General features: G+C 52.7%; 1 protein-coding gene across 1 annotated transcript in view; it reads right to left on the bottom strand.

The window, feature by feature from the left end:
* Positions 1 to 3,904: 3,904 nt before the first annotated feature.
* arhgef3l (Rho guanine nucleotide exchange factor (GEF) 3, like) overlaps positions 3,905 to 15,408 on the bottom strand; it is a 32,107-nt gene continuing 20,603 nt past the window's right edge. Inside the window, exons 10-14 of the mRNA XM_042299854.1 lie at positions 14,829 to 14,882; positions 14,433 to 14,636; positions 14,037 to 14,207; positions 5,232 to 5,424; positions 3,905 to 4,717 (exon numbers count right to left, since the gene is read on the bottom strand). Of these exons, the coding sequence (XP_042155788.1) occupies positions 4,464 to 4,717; positions 5,232 to 5,424; positions 14,037 to 14,207; positions 14,433 to 14,636; positions 14,829 to 14,882 (876 nt within the window). The 3' untranslated portion in view covers positions 3,905 to 4,463. The remainder of the gene's footprint in view (positions 4,718 to 5,231; positions 5,425 to 14,036; positions 14,208 to 14,432; positions 14,637 to 14,828; positions 14,883 to 15,408) is intronic.

Below are 15,408 nucleotides of genomic sequence, written 5' to 3' on the forward strand. Positions count from 1 at the left end.
CAGCTGGAGGCTGTATGGGAGAGCTGTCAGCTGGGAGAACAGTCAGCTGGAGGCTGTATGGGGAAGAACAGTCAGCTGGAGGGAAGAACAGTCAGCTGGAGGCTGTATGGGGGGAGGAACAGTCAGCTGGAGGAACAGACAACTGGAGGCTGTGGGGGAGGAACAGTCAGGGAGGAACAGACAGCTGGAGGCTGTATGGGGGAGGAACAGTCAAGAACAGGCAACTGGAGGCTGTATGGGGAGGAACAGTCAGCTGGAGGCTGTATGGGGAGGAACAGTCAGCTGGAGGCTGTATGGGAGGAACAGTCAGCTGGAGGCTGTATGGGGAGGAACAGTCAGCTGGAGGCTGTATGGGAGGAGCTGGAGGCTGTAGTCAGCTGGAGGAACAGACAACTGGAGGCTGTATGGGGGAACAGTCAGCTGGAGGCAGTCAGCTGGAAGAACAGGCAACTGGAGGCTGTATGGGAGGAACAGTCAGCTGGAGGCTGTGGGGGAGGAACAGTCAGCTGGAGGCTGTATGGGGGAGGAACAGTCAGCTGGAGGCTGTATGGGAGAACAGTCAGCTGGAGGCTGTATGGGAGGAACAGTCAGCTGGAGGCTGTATGGGAGGAAAGTCAGCTGGAGGAACAGACAACTGGAGGCTGTATGGGGAGGAACAGTCAGCTGGAGGCTGTATGGGGAGGAACAGTCAGCTGGAGGCTGTATGGGGGAACAGTCAGCTGGAGGCTGTACAGTCAGCTGGAGGCAGTCAGGAGGCTGGGGAACAGTCAGCTGGAGGCTGTATGGGGGAGGAACAGTCAGCTGGAGGCTGTAAGGAACAGTCAGCTGGAAGCTGTAACAGACAAGCTGGAGGCTGTATGGGGAGAACAGTCAGCTGGAGGCTGTATGGGGAGAACAGTCAGCTGGAGGCTGTATGGGGGAAGGAACAGTCAGCTGGAGGCTGTATGGGGGAGGAACAGTCAGCTGGAGGCTGTATGGGAAACAGTCAGCTGGAGGCTGTATGGGGAAGAACAGTCAGCTGGAGGAACAGACAACTGGAGGCTGTATGGGGGAGGAACAGTCAGCTGGAGGAACAGTCAGCTGGAGGAACAGACAACTGGAGGCTGTATGGGGAGGAACAGTCAGCTGGAGGCTGTGGAAGAACAGACAGCTGGAGGCTGTATGGGGGAGGAACAGTCAGCTGGAGGCTGTATGGGGAGGAACAGTCAGCTGGAGGCTGTATGGGGAGGAACAGTCAGCTGGAGGCTGTATGGGAGGAACAGTCAACTGGAGGCTGTATGGGAGGAACAGTCAGCTGGAGGAACAGACAGTTGGAGGCTGTATGGGGAGGAACAGTCAGCTGGAGGGCTGTATGGGAGGAACAGTCAGCTGGAGGCTGTATGGGGGAGGAACAGTCAGCTGGAGGCTGTATGGGGGAGGAACAGTCAGCTGGAGGCTGTATGGGAGGAACAGTCAGCTGGAGGCTGTATGGGGAGGAACAGTCAGCTGTAGGCTGTATGGGAGGAACATTCAGCTGGAGGCTGTATGGGAAAGGAACAGTCAGCTGGAGGCTGTATGGGGAGGAACAGTCAGCTGGAGGCTGTATGGGGAGGAACAGTCAGCTGGAGGCTGTATGGGGGAGGAACAGTCAGCTGTCAGCTGTAGGCTGTATGGGGAGGAACAGTCAGCTGGAGGCTGTATGGGGGAGGAACAGTCAGCTGGAGACTGTATGGGGGAGGAACAGACAACTGGAGGCTGTATGGGGAGGAACAGTCAGCTGGGGGCTGTATGGGAGGAACAGTCAGCTGGAGGCTGTATGGGAGGAACAGTCAGCTGAGGCTGTATGGGGAGAACAGTCAGCTGGAACTGTATGGGGAGAGGAACAGTCAGCTGGAGGCTGTATGGGGGAAACAGTCAGCTGGAGGCTGTATGGGGAGGAACAGTCAGCTGGAGGCTGTATGGGAGGAACAGTCAACTGGAGGCTGTATGGGGGAGGAACAGTCAGCTGGAGGCTGTATGGGGAGGAACAGCTGTAAAATGCTGATTAAAAGCATCACAAATCTGAACTTTTTCAGTGATGAAAACGCAGGACTCTAAAACTACATGACTAGACAGGGTGGAACCCACCGCTTCAGTGAATTAACGGTTTTCCAGAATCTAGAGGATCACTAGCAGTCTGTCATAGCACTAAGGAGTTTCATTCAGCCTGTTTAACAGTCTGTCATAGCACTAAGGAAGTAGTTTCATTTGGCTCTGTCTCAGGGGTCTAAGGCTCTGTCTCAGGGGTCTAAGGCTCCGTCTCAGGGGTCTAAGGTTCCGTCTCAGGGGTCTAAGGCTCCGTCTCAGGGGTCTAAGGCCCCGTCTCAGGGGTCGAAGACACTGCATCGCAGTCAGCCGCGACCGGGAGACCCATGGGGGAGGGTTTGCCCGGCAGGGATGTCCTTGTTCCTTCGCACACTAGTGACTCCAGTGGCGGGCCGAGCGCATTGCACGCTGACACTGGTCGCCAGGTGTACGGTGTTTCCTCCGACATATTGGTAAGGCTGGCTTCCCGGGTTGCGGGCGTTGTGTCAAGAAGCAGTGCGGCTTGGTTGTGTCGTGTTTCGGAGGACGCACGGCTCTCGACCTTCGCCTCCCGAGTCCGTACGAGTAGCAGCGATGAGACAATTGGATACCATGTCATTGGGGAGAAAACGGAGTAAAATTTTTTTTTACTGGATGAGCCACAATGGACTTCCTGATTGGATTAAACGTTAGTAGAATAGTAGAACTCAGGTAAATGTGCACAACATTACCATTGACATTATAAAATACTGTTGAGGAGCTGGGAGTAAGAAAGGTGAGAGAGATAGGGAGAGAGAGAGAACGTGAGAGAGATAGGGGAGATGGAGAGAGAACGTGAGAGAGATAGGGGAGATGGAGAGAGAACGGGAGAGAGATAGGGAGAGATGGAGAGAGAACGTGAGAGAGATAGGGGGAGATGGAGAGAGAATGTGAGAGAGATAGAGGGAGATGGAGAGAGAACGTGAGAGAGATAGGGGAGATGGAGAGAGAACGTGAGAGAGATAGGGGGAGATGGAGAGAGAACGTGAGAGAGATAGGGGAGATGGAGAGAGAATGGGAGAGATAGGGGGAGAGAGAGAGAACGGAGAGAGATAGGGGGAGATGGAGAGAGAACAGGAGAGAGATAGGGGGAGATGGAGAGAGAACGGGAGAGAGATAGGGGAGATGGGGAGAGAGATAGGGGGAGATGGAGAGAGAACGGGAGAGAGAGAGAGAGATATGGAGAGAGATAGGGGAGATGGAGAGAGAACGGGAGAGAGATAGGGGGAGATGGAGAGATATGGAGAGAGAGAGAATGGGAGAGAGATAGGGAGATGGAGAGAGAACGGGAGAGAGATAGGGGAGATGGAGAGAGAACGGGAGAGAGAGATAGGGGGAGATGGAGAGAGAACGGGAGAGAGATAGGGGGAGATGGAGAGAGAACGGGAGAGAGATAGAGGGAGATGGAGAGAGAACGGGAGAGAGAGAGGGGGAGATGGAGAGAGAACGGGAGAGAGAACGGGAGAGAGAGGGGGAGAGAGAGAGAGAGAGATATGAGAGATAATCATCCCTCATCTTTTCCCTCTGGATCTTACCATCGAAACGTAGCTGTAATTTTGTCCCTAACCTTACTGTAAGACTAGATGGGAACACATGGGATTCTCACAGCTGAGAGGGAGAGAGGAATATTATGTATTTTTTGTTTAACCTTTATTTAACTAGGCAAGTCAGTGAAGAACAAATTCCTATTTACAATGAAGGCCTAGGAACAGTGGGTTAACTGCCTTGTTCAGGGGCAGAACGACAGGTTTTTACCTTGTCAGCTCGGGGGATTCCATCTAGCAACCTATCGGTTACAGACCTAACACTCTAACCACTAGGCTTCATAGATATTTAAGTTTATTAGCAACAAGTAAAATAAAATAAAAACAATTAAAAAATTACCCACTTCACTCATAACATTTACTCATCAATATTGCCTTGAATCTGTACAGGTTATCAATGTGATCTATAATCACAGCTAACATCGCAAGGAGTTCAAACATGTATATGGCACAAAGACCGTTCTCTAGGCATTTTCACATCCTATTCCAGAAGACGTCTGATGATGGAATTGTTTGGAACTTGATTGACTCCAGAGCTCCCAAAGTATGTTCTCCTCGTCCCAGATCTCCGTGGTCATTGTTCTGCATGACGATTCCATAAGGAGTTGAGACAAGAGAGCACAAACAGCCTGGCACCCAGGCTAGAAGGCACATTACATAACATCACCCACCCCCCCCTCTCTCGCCTTATAAAACTGTACTGACCAGTGTACACATCCTTCATGTTTAACATCACTACCACCTCCAAATGCATCATGGGACTATTGCTAAGCAATTAGTTGATCAGTCTTTGATTGGATTGGTCTAGTCTGTCTGTCACGGATCACTCTGCTCGGGTCATTGACTGCTCTGGTCTGCCATCTCGGTGTCTGAGCTCAGACTCAGCTCTGCGATGTGGTACAGGGCGAAGTCTGGGGAGATGCGGGACGACAGCGGTGATTGGCTGACCTGGGCGTCCCTGTCTCGTGATTGGACCATGGCCTGGCGCAGGCAGGAGATCCACTGCTGCTTGTTGAATGAGTCGTTGGCCTGGAGACTGTGAGACTGGGCCTTGGAGCGCCCCCTACTGGACACCCTGAGACAGTTACGTACTGACAGACAGAGAGAGAATGAGGATCAGGAACAGTCTAACACTCAGTGACACTCAGTGACACTCAGTGACACTCAGTGACACTCAGTAATAGTCTGTAACAGTCAGTAATAGTCAGTAACACTCAGTAACACCCGGCAACACCCGGCAACACCCGGCAACACCCAGTAACACTCAGTAACACTAGGTAAAACACAGCAACAGTCTCAGACTCAGTAACAGTCAGCAACAGTCACAGTCAGCAACACTCAGCAACACTCAGCAACACTAGATAAAACACAGCAACAGTATGTAACACCCAGTAACACCCAGTAACACCCAGTAACACCCAGTAACACCCAGTAACAGTCTGTAACACCCAGTAACAGTCTGTAACAGTCTGTAACACTCAGTAACACCCAGTAACAGTCCGTAACACCCAGTAACAGTCTGTAACACCCAGTAACAGTCTGTAACACCCAGTAACACCCAGTAACACTCAGTAATAGTCTGTAACAGTCTGTAACACTCCATACCTTTGTCGTTGCCGCTGGTGAAGGCCCCCCTGAAGGCCCCTCCACCGCCACCCTCCCCGTCAGGTAGGTCTTCTAGGTGGAGTGTGGCGGTGGGGAGGGGCTGGCGGTACACCTGAAAGACCACGCCCCCTTCTTTGTCCTCCACCGAGCGGGTCAGAACCAGACACAGCTCAAACAGGAACACATGGAGCTTCTACAGGAGGAGGGCGGATATACAATCAGAAAGTATTCAGACCCCTGGACTTTTTACACAATTTGTTACATTACAGCCTTATTCTAAAATGGATGACGTTGTTTTTTCCCTCCTCATCAATCTACACACAATAACCCATAATGACAAAGCAAAAACTGTTATATAGAAATTGTGGTTTTCACTTTGTCATTATGGGGTATTGTGTGTAGATTGATGAGGAAAACGATTAATTGAATCAAATTTAAATTAAGACTAATGTAACAATGTGGAAAAAGTCAAGGGGTCTGAATACTTTCTGAACGCACTGTATATAATATTAACCTCAGAAACAATTGGGGCGGCAGGTAGCCTAGTGGTTAGAGGCAGGTAGCCTAGTGGTTAGAGTGTAGAGGAGGCAGGTAGCCTAGTGGTTAGAGGAGGCAGGTAGCCTAGTGGTTAGAGGAGGCAGGTGGCCTAGTGGTTAGAGTGTAGAGGAGGCAGGTAGCCTAGTGGTTAGAGGAGGCAGGTAGCCTAGTGGTTAGAGGAGGCAGGTAGCCTAGTGGTTAGAGGAGGCAGGTAGCCTAGTGGTTAGAGGAGGCAGGTAGCCTAGTGGTTAGAGGAGGCAGGTAGCCTAGTGGTTAGAGGAGGCAGGTAGCCGAGTGGTTAGAGTGTAGAGGAGGCAGGTAGCCTAGTGGTTAGAGGAGGCAGGTAGCCTAGTGGTTAGAGGAGGCAGGTAGTCTAGTGGTTAGAGGAGGCAGGTAGCCTAGTGGTTAGAGGAGGCAGGTAGCCTAGTGGTTAGAGGGAGGCAGGTAGCCTAGTGGTTAGAGGAGGCAGGTAGCCTAGTGGTTAGAGTGTAGAGGAGGCAGGTAGCCTAGTGGTTAGAGGAGGCAGGTAGCCTAGTGGTTAGAGGAGGCAGGTGGCCTAGTGGTTAGAGTGTAGAGGAGGCAGGTAGCCTAGTGGTTAGAGGGAGGCAGGTAGCCTAGTGGTTAGAGGAGGCAGGTAGCCTAGTGGTTAGAGGAGGCAGGTAGCCTAGTGGTTAGAGGAGGCAGGTAGCCTAGTGGTTAGAGGAGGCAGGTAGCCTAGTGGTTAGAGGAGGCAGGTAGCCTAGTGGTTAGAGTGTAGAGGTTAGAGGCAGGTAGCCTAGTGGTTAGAGGAGGCAGGTAGCCTAGTGGTTAGAGGAGACAGGTAGCCTAGTGGTTAGAGGAGGCAGGTAGCCTAGTGGTTAGAGGAGGCAGGTAGCCTAGTGGTTAGAGTGTAGAGGAGGCAGGTAGCCTAGTGGTTAGAGGAGGCAGGTAGCCTAGTGGTTAGGCAGTGTAGAGGAGGCAGGTAGCCTAGTGGTTAGAGGAGACAGGTAGCCTAGTGGTTAGAGGAGACAGGTAGCCTAGTGGTTAGAGGAGACAGGTAGCCTAGTGGTTAGAGGAGGCAGGTAGCCTAGTGGTTAGAGGAGGCAGGTAGCCTAGTGGTTAGAGGGAGGTAGCCTAGTGGTTAGAGGAGGTAGGTAGCCTAGTGGTTAGAGGAGGCAGGTAGCCTAGTGGTTAGAGGAGGCAGGTAGCCTAGTGGTTAGAGGAGGCAGGTGGCCTAGTGGTTAGAGGAGGCAGGTAGCCTAGTGGCTAGAGGAGGCAGGTAGCCTAGTGGCTAGAGGAGGCAGGTAGCCTAGTGGTTAGAGGAGGCAGGTAGCCTAGTGGTTAGAGGAGGCAGGTAGCCTAGTGGTTAGAGAGTAGAGGAGGCAGGTAGCCTAGTGGTTAGAGGAGGCAGGTAGCCTAGTGGTTAGAGGAGGCAGGTAGCCTAGTGGTTAGAGGAGGTAGGTAGCCTAGTGGTTAGAGGGAGGTAGGTAGCCTAGTGGTTAGAAGGAGGTAGCCTAGTGGTTAGAGGAGGCAGGTAGTCTAGTGGTTAGAGGAGGCAGGTAGTCTAGTGGTTAGAGGAGGCAGGTAGTCTAGTGGTTAGAGGAGGCAGGTAGCCTAGTGGTTAGAGGAGGCAGGTAGCCTAGTGGTTAGAGGAGGCAGGTAGCCTAGTGGCTAGAGGAGGCAGGTAGCCTAGTGGTTAGAGGAGGCAGGTAGCCTAGTGGTTAGAGGAGGCAGGTAGCCTAGTGGTTAGAGGAGGCAGGTAGCCTAGTGGTTAGAGGAGGCAGGTAGCCTAGAGAGGAGGCAGGTAGCCTAGTGGTTAGAGGAGGCAGGTAGCCTAGTGGTTAGAGGAGGCAGGTAGCCTAGTGGTTAGAGGAGGTAGGTAGCCTAGTGGTTAGAGGGAGGTAGGTAGCCTAGTGGTTAGAAGGAGGTAGCCTAGTGGTTAGAGGAGGCAGGTAGTCTAGTGGTTAGAGGAGGCAGGTAGTCTAGTGGTTAGAGGAGGCAGGTAGCCTAGTGGTTAGAGGGAGGCAGTAGAGGAGGGAGGCAGGTAGCCTAGTGGTTAGAGGAGGCAGGTAGCCTAGTGGTTAGAGGAGGCAGGTAGCCTAGTGGTTAGAGGAGGCAGGTAGCCTAGTGGTTAGAGGAGGCAGGTAGCCTAGTGGTTAGAGGAGGCAGGTAGCCTAGTGGTTAGAGGAGGCAGGTAGCCTAGTGGTTAGAGGGAGGTAGGTAGCCTAGTGGTTAGAAGGCAGGTAGCCTAGTGGTTAGAGGAGGCAGGTAGCCTAGTGGTTAGAGGAGGCAGGTAGCCTAGTGGTTAGAGGAGGCAGGTAGTCTAGTGGTTAGAGGAGGCAGGTAGCCTAGTGGTTAGAGGAGGCAGGTAGTCTAGTGGTTAGAGGAGGCAGGTAGTCTAGTGGTTAGAGGAGGCAGGTAGTCTAGTGGTTAGAGGCAGGTAGCCTAGTGGTTAGAGGAGGCAGGTAGCCTAGTGGTTAGAGGAGGCAGGTAGCCAGTGGTTAGAGGAGGCAGGTAGCCTAGTGGTTAGAGGGCAGGTAGTCTAGTGGTTAGAGAGGCAGGTAGCCTAGTGGTTAGAGGAGGCAGGTAGCCTAGTGGTTAGAGGAGGCAGGTAGCCTAGTGGTTAGAGGAGGCAGGTAGCCTAGTGGTTAGAGGAGGCAGGTAGCCTAGTGGTTAGAGGAGGCAGGTAGCCTAGTGGTTAGAGGCAGGTAGCCTAGTGGTTAGAGGAGGCAGGTAGCCTAGTGGTTAGAGGAGGCAGGTAGCCTAGTGGTTAGAGGAGGCAGGTAGCCTTGTGGTTAGAGGAGGCAGGTAGCCTAGTGGTTAGAGGAGGCAGGTAGCCTAGTGGTTAGAGGAGGCAGGTAGTCTAGTGGTTAGAGGAGGCAGGTAGCCTAGTGGTTAGAGGAGGCAGGTAGCCTAGTGGTTAGAGGAGGCAGGTAGCCTAGTGGTTAGAGGAGGCAGGTAGCCTAGTGGTTAGAGGAGGCAGGTAGCCTAGTGGTTAGAGGAGAGAGGCAGGTAGCCTAGTGGTTAGAGGAGGCAGGTAGCCTAGTGGTTAGAGGAGGCAGGTAGCCTAGTGGTTAGAGGAGGCAGGTAGCCTAGTGGTTAGAGGAGGCAGGTAGCCTAGTGGTTAGAGTGTGGTTAGAGGGCAGGTAGCCTAGTGGTTAGAGGAGGCAGGTAGCCTAGTGGTTAGAGTGTAGGGAGGCAGGTAGCCTAGTGGTTAGAGTGTAGGGAGGCAGGTAGCCTAGTGGTTAGAGTGTAGAGGAGGCAGGTAGCCTAGTGGTTAGAGGAGACAGATAGCCTAGTGGTTAGAGGAGGCAGGTAGCCTAGTGGTTAGAGGAGACAGATAGCCTAGTGGTTAGAGGAGGCAGGTAGTCTAGTGGTTAGAGGAGGCAGGTAGCCTAGTGGTTAGAGGAGGCAGGTAGCCTAGTGGTTAGAGGAGGCAGGTAGCCTAGTGGTTAGAGGAGGCAGGTAGCCTAGTGGTTAGAGGAGGCAGGTAGCCTAGTGGTTAGAGGAGACAGGTAGCCTAGTGGTTAGAGGAGGCAGGTAGCCTAGTGGTTAGAGGAGGCAGGTAGCCTAGTGGTTAGAGGAGGCAGGTAGCCTAGTGGTTAGAGGAGGCAGGTAGCCTTGTGGTTAGAGGAGGCAGGTAGCCTAGTGGTTAGAGGAGGCAGGTAGCCTAGTGGTTAGAGGAGGCAGGTAGTCTAGTGGTTAGAGGAGGCAGGTAGCCTAGTGGTTAGAGGAGGCAGGTAGCCTAGTGGTTAGAGGAGGCAGGTAGCCTAGTGGTTAGAGGAGGCAGGTAGCCTAGTGGTTAGAGGAGGCAGGTAGCCTAGTGGTTAGAGGAGACAGGTAGCCTAGTGGTTAGAGGAGGCAGGTAGCCTAGTGGTTAGAGGAGGCAGGTAGCCTAGTGGTTAGAGGAGGCAGGTAGCCTAGTGGTTAGAGGAGGCAGGTAGCCTAGTGGTTAGAGGAGGCAGGTGCCTAGTGGTTAGGCAGGTAGCCTAGTGGTTAGAGGAGGCAGGTAGCCTAGTGGTTAGAGGGAGGCAGGTAGCCTAGTGGTTAGAGGTAGCCTAGTGGTTAGGAGGCAGGTAGCCTAGTGGTTAGAGGAGACAGGTAGCCTAGTGGTTAGAGGAGGCAGGTAGCCTAGTGGTTAGAGGAGGCAGATAGCCTAGTGGTTAGAGGAGACAGGTAGCCTAGTGGTTAGAGGAGGCAGGTAGCCTAGTGGTTAGAGGAGGCAGGTAGCCTAGTGGTTAGAGGAGGCAGGTAGCCTAGTGGTTAGAGGAGGCAGGTAGCCTAGTGGTTAGAGGAGGCAGGTAGCCTAGTGGTTAGAGGAGACAGGTAGCCTAGTGGTTAGTGGTTAGAGGAGGCAGGTAGCCTAGTGGTTAGAGGAGGCAGGTAGCCTAGTGGTTAGAGGAGGCAGGTAGCCTAGTGGTTAGAGGAGGCAGGTAGCCTAGTGGTTAGAGGAGGCAGGTAGCCTAGTGGTTAGAGGAGGCAGGTAGCCTAGTGGTTAGAGGAGGCAGGTAGCCTAGTGGTTAGAGGAGGCAGGTAGCCTAGTGGTTAGAGTGAGGCAGGTAGCCTAGTGGTTAGAGGAGGCAGGTAGCCTAGTGGTTAGAGTGTAGCCTAGTGGTTAGAGGAGGCAGGTAGCCTAGTGGTTAGTGTAGGAGGCAGGTAGCCTAGTGGTTAGAGGAGGCAGATAGCCTAGTGGTTAGAGGAGGCAGGTAGCCTAGTGGTTAGAGGAGACAGATAGCCTAGTGGTTAGAGGAGGCAGGTAATCTAGTGGTTAGAGGAGGCAGGTAGCCTAGTGGTTAGAGGAGGCAGGTAGCCTAGTGGTTAGAGGAGGCAGGCCTAGCCTAGTGGTTAGAGGAGACAGGTAGCCTAGTGGTTAGAGTGTAGAGGAGGCATATAGCCTAGTGGTTAGAGGAGGCAGGTAGCCTAGTGGTTAGAGGAGACAGGTAGCCTAGTGGTTAAAGTGTAGAGGAGACATATAGCCTAGTGGTTAGAGGAGGCAGATAGCCTAGTGGTTAGAGTGTAGAGGAGGCAGGTAGTCTAGTGGTTAGAGGAGGCAGGTAGCCTAGTGGTTAGAGGAGACAGGTAGCCTAGTGGTTAGAGGAGGCAGATAGCCTAGTGGTTAGAGGAGGTAGGTAGCCTAGTGGTTAGAGGAGGCAGGTAGCCTAGTGGTTAGAGGAGGCAGGTAGCCTAGTGGTTAGAGGAGGCAGGTAGCCTAGTGGTTAGAGTGTAGAGGAGGCAGGTAGCCTAGTGGTTAGAGGAGGCAGGTAGCCTAGTGGTTAGAGGAGGCAGGTGTAGAGGAGGCAGGTAGCCTAGTGGTTAGAGTGTAGAGGAGGCAGGTAGCCTAGTGGTTAGAGGAGACAGGTAGCCTAGTGGTTAGAGGAGACAGGTAGCCTAGTGGTTAGAGGAGGCAGGTAGCCTAGTGGTTAGAGGAGGCAGGTAGCCTAGTGGTTAGAGGAGGCAGGTAGCCTAGTGGTTAGAGGAGGCAGGTAGCCTAGTGGTTAGAGTGTAGCCTAGTGGTTAGGCAGGTAGCCTAGTGGTTAGAGGAGGCAGGTAGCCTAGTGGTTAGAGGAGACAGGTAGCCTAGTGGTTAGAGGAGACAGGTAGCCTAGTGGTTAGAGGAGGCAGGTAGCCTAGTGGTTAGAGGAGGCAGGTAGTCTAGTGGTTAGAGGCAGAAGGTAGCCTAGTGGTTAGAGTGTAGAGGCAGCAGGTAGCCTAGTGGTTAGAGGGGCAGGTAGTCTAGTGGATAGAGGAGACAGGTAGTCTAGTGGTTAGAGAGGCAGGTAGTCTAGGGGTTAGAGGAGGCAGGTAGCCTAGTGGTTAGAGGAGGCAGGTAGCCTAGTGGTTAGAGTGTAGAGGAGGCAGGTAGCCTAGTGGTTAGAGGAGGCAGGTAGCCTAGTGGTTAGAGTGTAGTGGTTAGAGGCAGGTAGCCTAGTGGTTAGAGGAGGCAGGTAGCCTAGTGGTTAGAGGAGACAGGTAGCCTAGTGGTTAGAGGAGACGGGTAGCCTAGTGGTTAGAGGAGACAGGTAGCCTAGTGGTTAGAGGAGACAGGTAGCCTAGTGGTTAGAGGAGACAGGTAGCCTAGTGGTTAGAGGAGGCAGGTAGCCTAGTGGTTAGAGGAGGCAGGTAGCCTAGTGGTTAGAGGAGGCAGGTAGCCTAGTGGTTAGAGGAGGCAGGTAGCCTAGTGGTTAGAGGAGGCAGGTAGCCTAGTGGTTAGAGGAGGCAGGTAGCCTAGTGGTTAGAGTGTAGAGGAGGCAGGTAGCCTAGTGGTTAAAGGATGCAGGTAGCCTAGTGGTTAGAGGACAGGTAGCCTAGTGGTTAGGAGGCAGGTAGCCTAGTGGTTAGAGTGCCTAGAGGAGGCAGGTAGCCTAGTGGTTAGAGGAGGCAGGTAGCCTAGTGGTTAGAGGAGACAGGTAGCCTAGTGGTTAGAGGAGGCAGGTAGCCTAGTGGTTAGAGGAGGCAGGTAGCCTAGTGGTTAGAGTGTAGAGGAGGCAGGTAGCCTAGTGGTTAGAGGAGGCAGGTAGCCTAGTGGTTAGAGTGTAGAGAAGGCAGGTAGCCTAGTGGTTAGAGTGTAGAGGAGGCAGGTAGCCTAGTGGTTAGAGGAGACAGGTAGCCTAGTGGTTAGAGGAGACGGGTAGCCTAGTGGTTAGAGGAGACAGGTAGCCTAGTGGTTAGAGGAGGCAGGTAGCCTAGTGGTTAGAGGAGGCAGGTAGCCTAGTGGTTAGAGGAGGCAGGTAGCCTAGTGGTTAGAGGAGGCAGGTAGCCTAGTGGTTAGAGGAGACAGGTAGCCTAGTGGTTAGAGGAGGCAGGTAGCCTAGTGGTTAGAGTGTAGAGGAGGCAGGTAGCCTAGTGGTTAGAGGATGCAGGTAGCCTAGTGGTTAGAGTGTAGAGGAGGCAGGTAGCCTAGTGGTTAGAGTGTAGAGGAGGCAGGCAGCCTAGTGGTTAGAGGAGGCAGGTAGCCTAGTGGTTAGAGGAGGCAGGTAGCCTAGTGGTTAGAGTGTAGAGGAGGCAGGTAGCCTAGTGGTTAGAGTGTAGAGGAGGCAGGTAGCCTAGTGGTTAGAGGAGACAGGTAGCCTAGTGGTTAGAGGAGACAGGTAGCCTAGTGGTTAGAGGAGGCAGGTAGCCTAGTGGTTAGAGGAGGCAGGTAGCCTAGTGGTTAGAGGAGGCAGGTAGCCTAGTGGTTAGAGTGTAGAGGAGGCAGGTAGCCTAGTGGTTAGAGGAGGCAGGTAGCCTAGTGGTTAGAGGAGGCAGGTAGCCTAGTGGTTAGAGGAGGCAGGTAGCCTAGTGGTTAGAGGAGGCAGGTAGCCTAGTGGTTAGAGGAGGCAGGTAGCCTAGTGGTTAGAGTGTAGAGTTGGCAGGTAGCCTAGTGGTTAGAGGAGGCAGGTAGCCGAGTGGTTAGAGTGTAGAGGAGGCAGGTAGCCTAGTGGTTAGAGGAGGCAGGTAGCCTAGTGGTTAGAGGATGCAGGTAGCCTAGTGGTTAGAGGAGGGAGGCAGGTAGCCTAGTGGTTAGAGGAGGCAGGTAGCCTAGTGGTTAGAGGAGGCAGGTATCCTAGTGGTTAGAGGAGGCAGGTAGCCTAGTGGTTAGAGGAGGCAGGTAGCCTAGTGGTTAGAGGAGGCAGGTAGCCTAGTGGTTAGAGGAGGCAGGTAGCCTAGTGGTTAGAGGAGGCAGGTAGCCTAGTGGTTAGAGGAGGCAGGTAGCCTAGTGGTTAGAGGAGACAGGTAGCCTAGTGGTTCCCCTATATATATATATATATATATTTTTTTTTTTTACCCCGTTTCCTCCCCAATTGGTAGTTACAGTCTTGTCTCATCGCTGCAACTTCCGTACAGACTCGGGAGAGGCGAAGGTTGAGAGCCGTGCGTCCCCCGAAACACGACCCAACCAAGCCTCACTGCTTCTTGACACAATGCCCGCTTAACCCGGAAGCCAGCCGCACCAATGTGTCAGAGGAAACACCGTACACCTGGCGACCGTGTCAGCGTGGACTGTGCCCGGCCCGCCACAGGAGTAGCTAGTGAGTGATGGGACAAGGACATCCCTGCGGGTCAAACCCTCCCCCTAAGCCGGACGACGCCCCCCCATTGGTCTCCCGGTCACGGCCGGCTGCAACAGAGCCTGGACTCGAACCCAGAATCCTTAGTGGCACAGCTAGCACTGCGATGCAGTGTCTTCGACCCCTGCTCCACTCGGGAGGCCCCAGCGAGTTCTGCAGGGTTATTCCAAAAATGGGGGACATTAAAACTGAAGGCGGATTTACCTAATTCGGTGGAGACCCGAGGAAAGATAGACAGTACCTGTCCCTTGGTGTTCTTCAGTTCTCCGTGGCAGTAGAGGAATCGTGACAGCTGGATCTCAGGGAGCCTTTGGCCCTCCTCCAGGTAAGCCAAGCCCCTCCTATAGAACTGACACTCCGCCTCCCCGGTCTTTCTGTCCACCTCTGATACGATGGACTGGACCAACTCCAACTGGGGGGGGGACATTTAAAAAAAATAAAAATAAAACATTTATTTAACTAGCAAAGTCAGTTAAGAACAAATTCTTAATTACAATGACGGCCATATCTGATACGATGGACTGGACAAACTGGGGGGGAGTGATGGGTGTGTGTATCAACTAATCAATCAGGCGACCCATCAATCAGCCAATAAATAAATGAATGAAACAACCAGTCAATGTGTGTGTATCCTCACAGCGTCAGGCAGTGTGTCTTCATCGGGGTGATCTGGTGGCGTGCTCTTCAGAATCTCCCGTAGCAACAGCGGGTATTTGACCAATCGGCTGCGAGGGAGGTCCAGGAAGTTCCAGAGGTCCAACTTCCTGCTAAAAGACGACTCCTGGCACAGACGAAGGAATTGCTCCACTCGTTTCTGCTGCTTCTTCATGTCCAACAGGGCCTTAATCAATACAGTCAATCAACCTTCAATCAGTGCATCAATTAACCAATCCACCAACTGATAAAGCAAAATATAAATCAATCAGCCAATCAGTTAGTCAGTCAATAAATCAGCCAATGAACAGCAAACCTAATATGATGACAGTGACAGGTAAAAACTGGCTTGGAACAAACCTTGACAGGAAACACTCACCTTAGCCTCCACCTGGTTACAACAATATGTCACATACGCCTCTAGACAGGGGAACTATAAAAGAGAGAGAGAGAGAGGGAGATAGAGATTGGGAGAAAGAGAGAGGGAGGGAAAGAGAGAGAGAGAGAGATTGGGAGAGAGAAATAGAAGGAGAGAGAAAAAGAGCGAGAGAGAGAGGAGAAATAGAGGTGGAGAGAAATAGAGAGAGAGAAAGAGGGAGAGAGACAGAAGGAGAGAGACAGAGTGGAGAGAGAAATAAGGAGAAGGGAGAAATAGAGGTAGGGAGAGAGACAGAGGGAGGGAGAGATAGGGAGAGAGACAGAAGGAGAGAGACAGAGTGGAGAGATAGGGAGAAAGACAGAGGGGAGAGAGAAATAAGGAGAAGGGAGAAATAGAGGTGGAGAGAAATAGAGAGAGAGAAAGAGGGAGAGAGACAGAAGGAAAGAGACAGAGTGGAGAGAGAAATAAGGAGAAGGGAGAAATAGAGGTAGGGAGAGAGACAGAGGGAGGGAGAGATAGGGAGAAAAATAGAAGGAGAGAGGGAGAAACAAAGGGAAGGGAGAGACAGAGGGAGAGGGAG

Source organism: Oncorhynchus tshawytscha, linkage group LG16 (genome assembly GCF_018296145.1).
Source record: "Oncorhynchus tshawytscha isolate Ot180627B linkage group LG16, Otsh_v2.0, whole genome shotgun sequence".
Classification (NCBI taxonomy): Eukaryota; Metazoa; Chordata; class Actinopteri; order Salmoniformes; family Salmonidae; genus Oncorhynchus; species Oncorhynchus tshawytscha.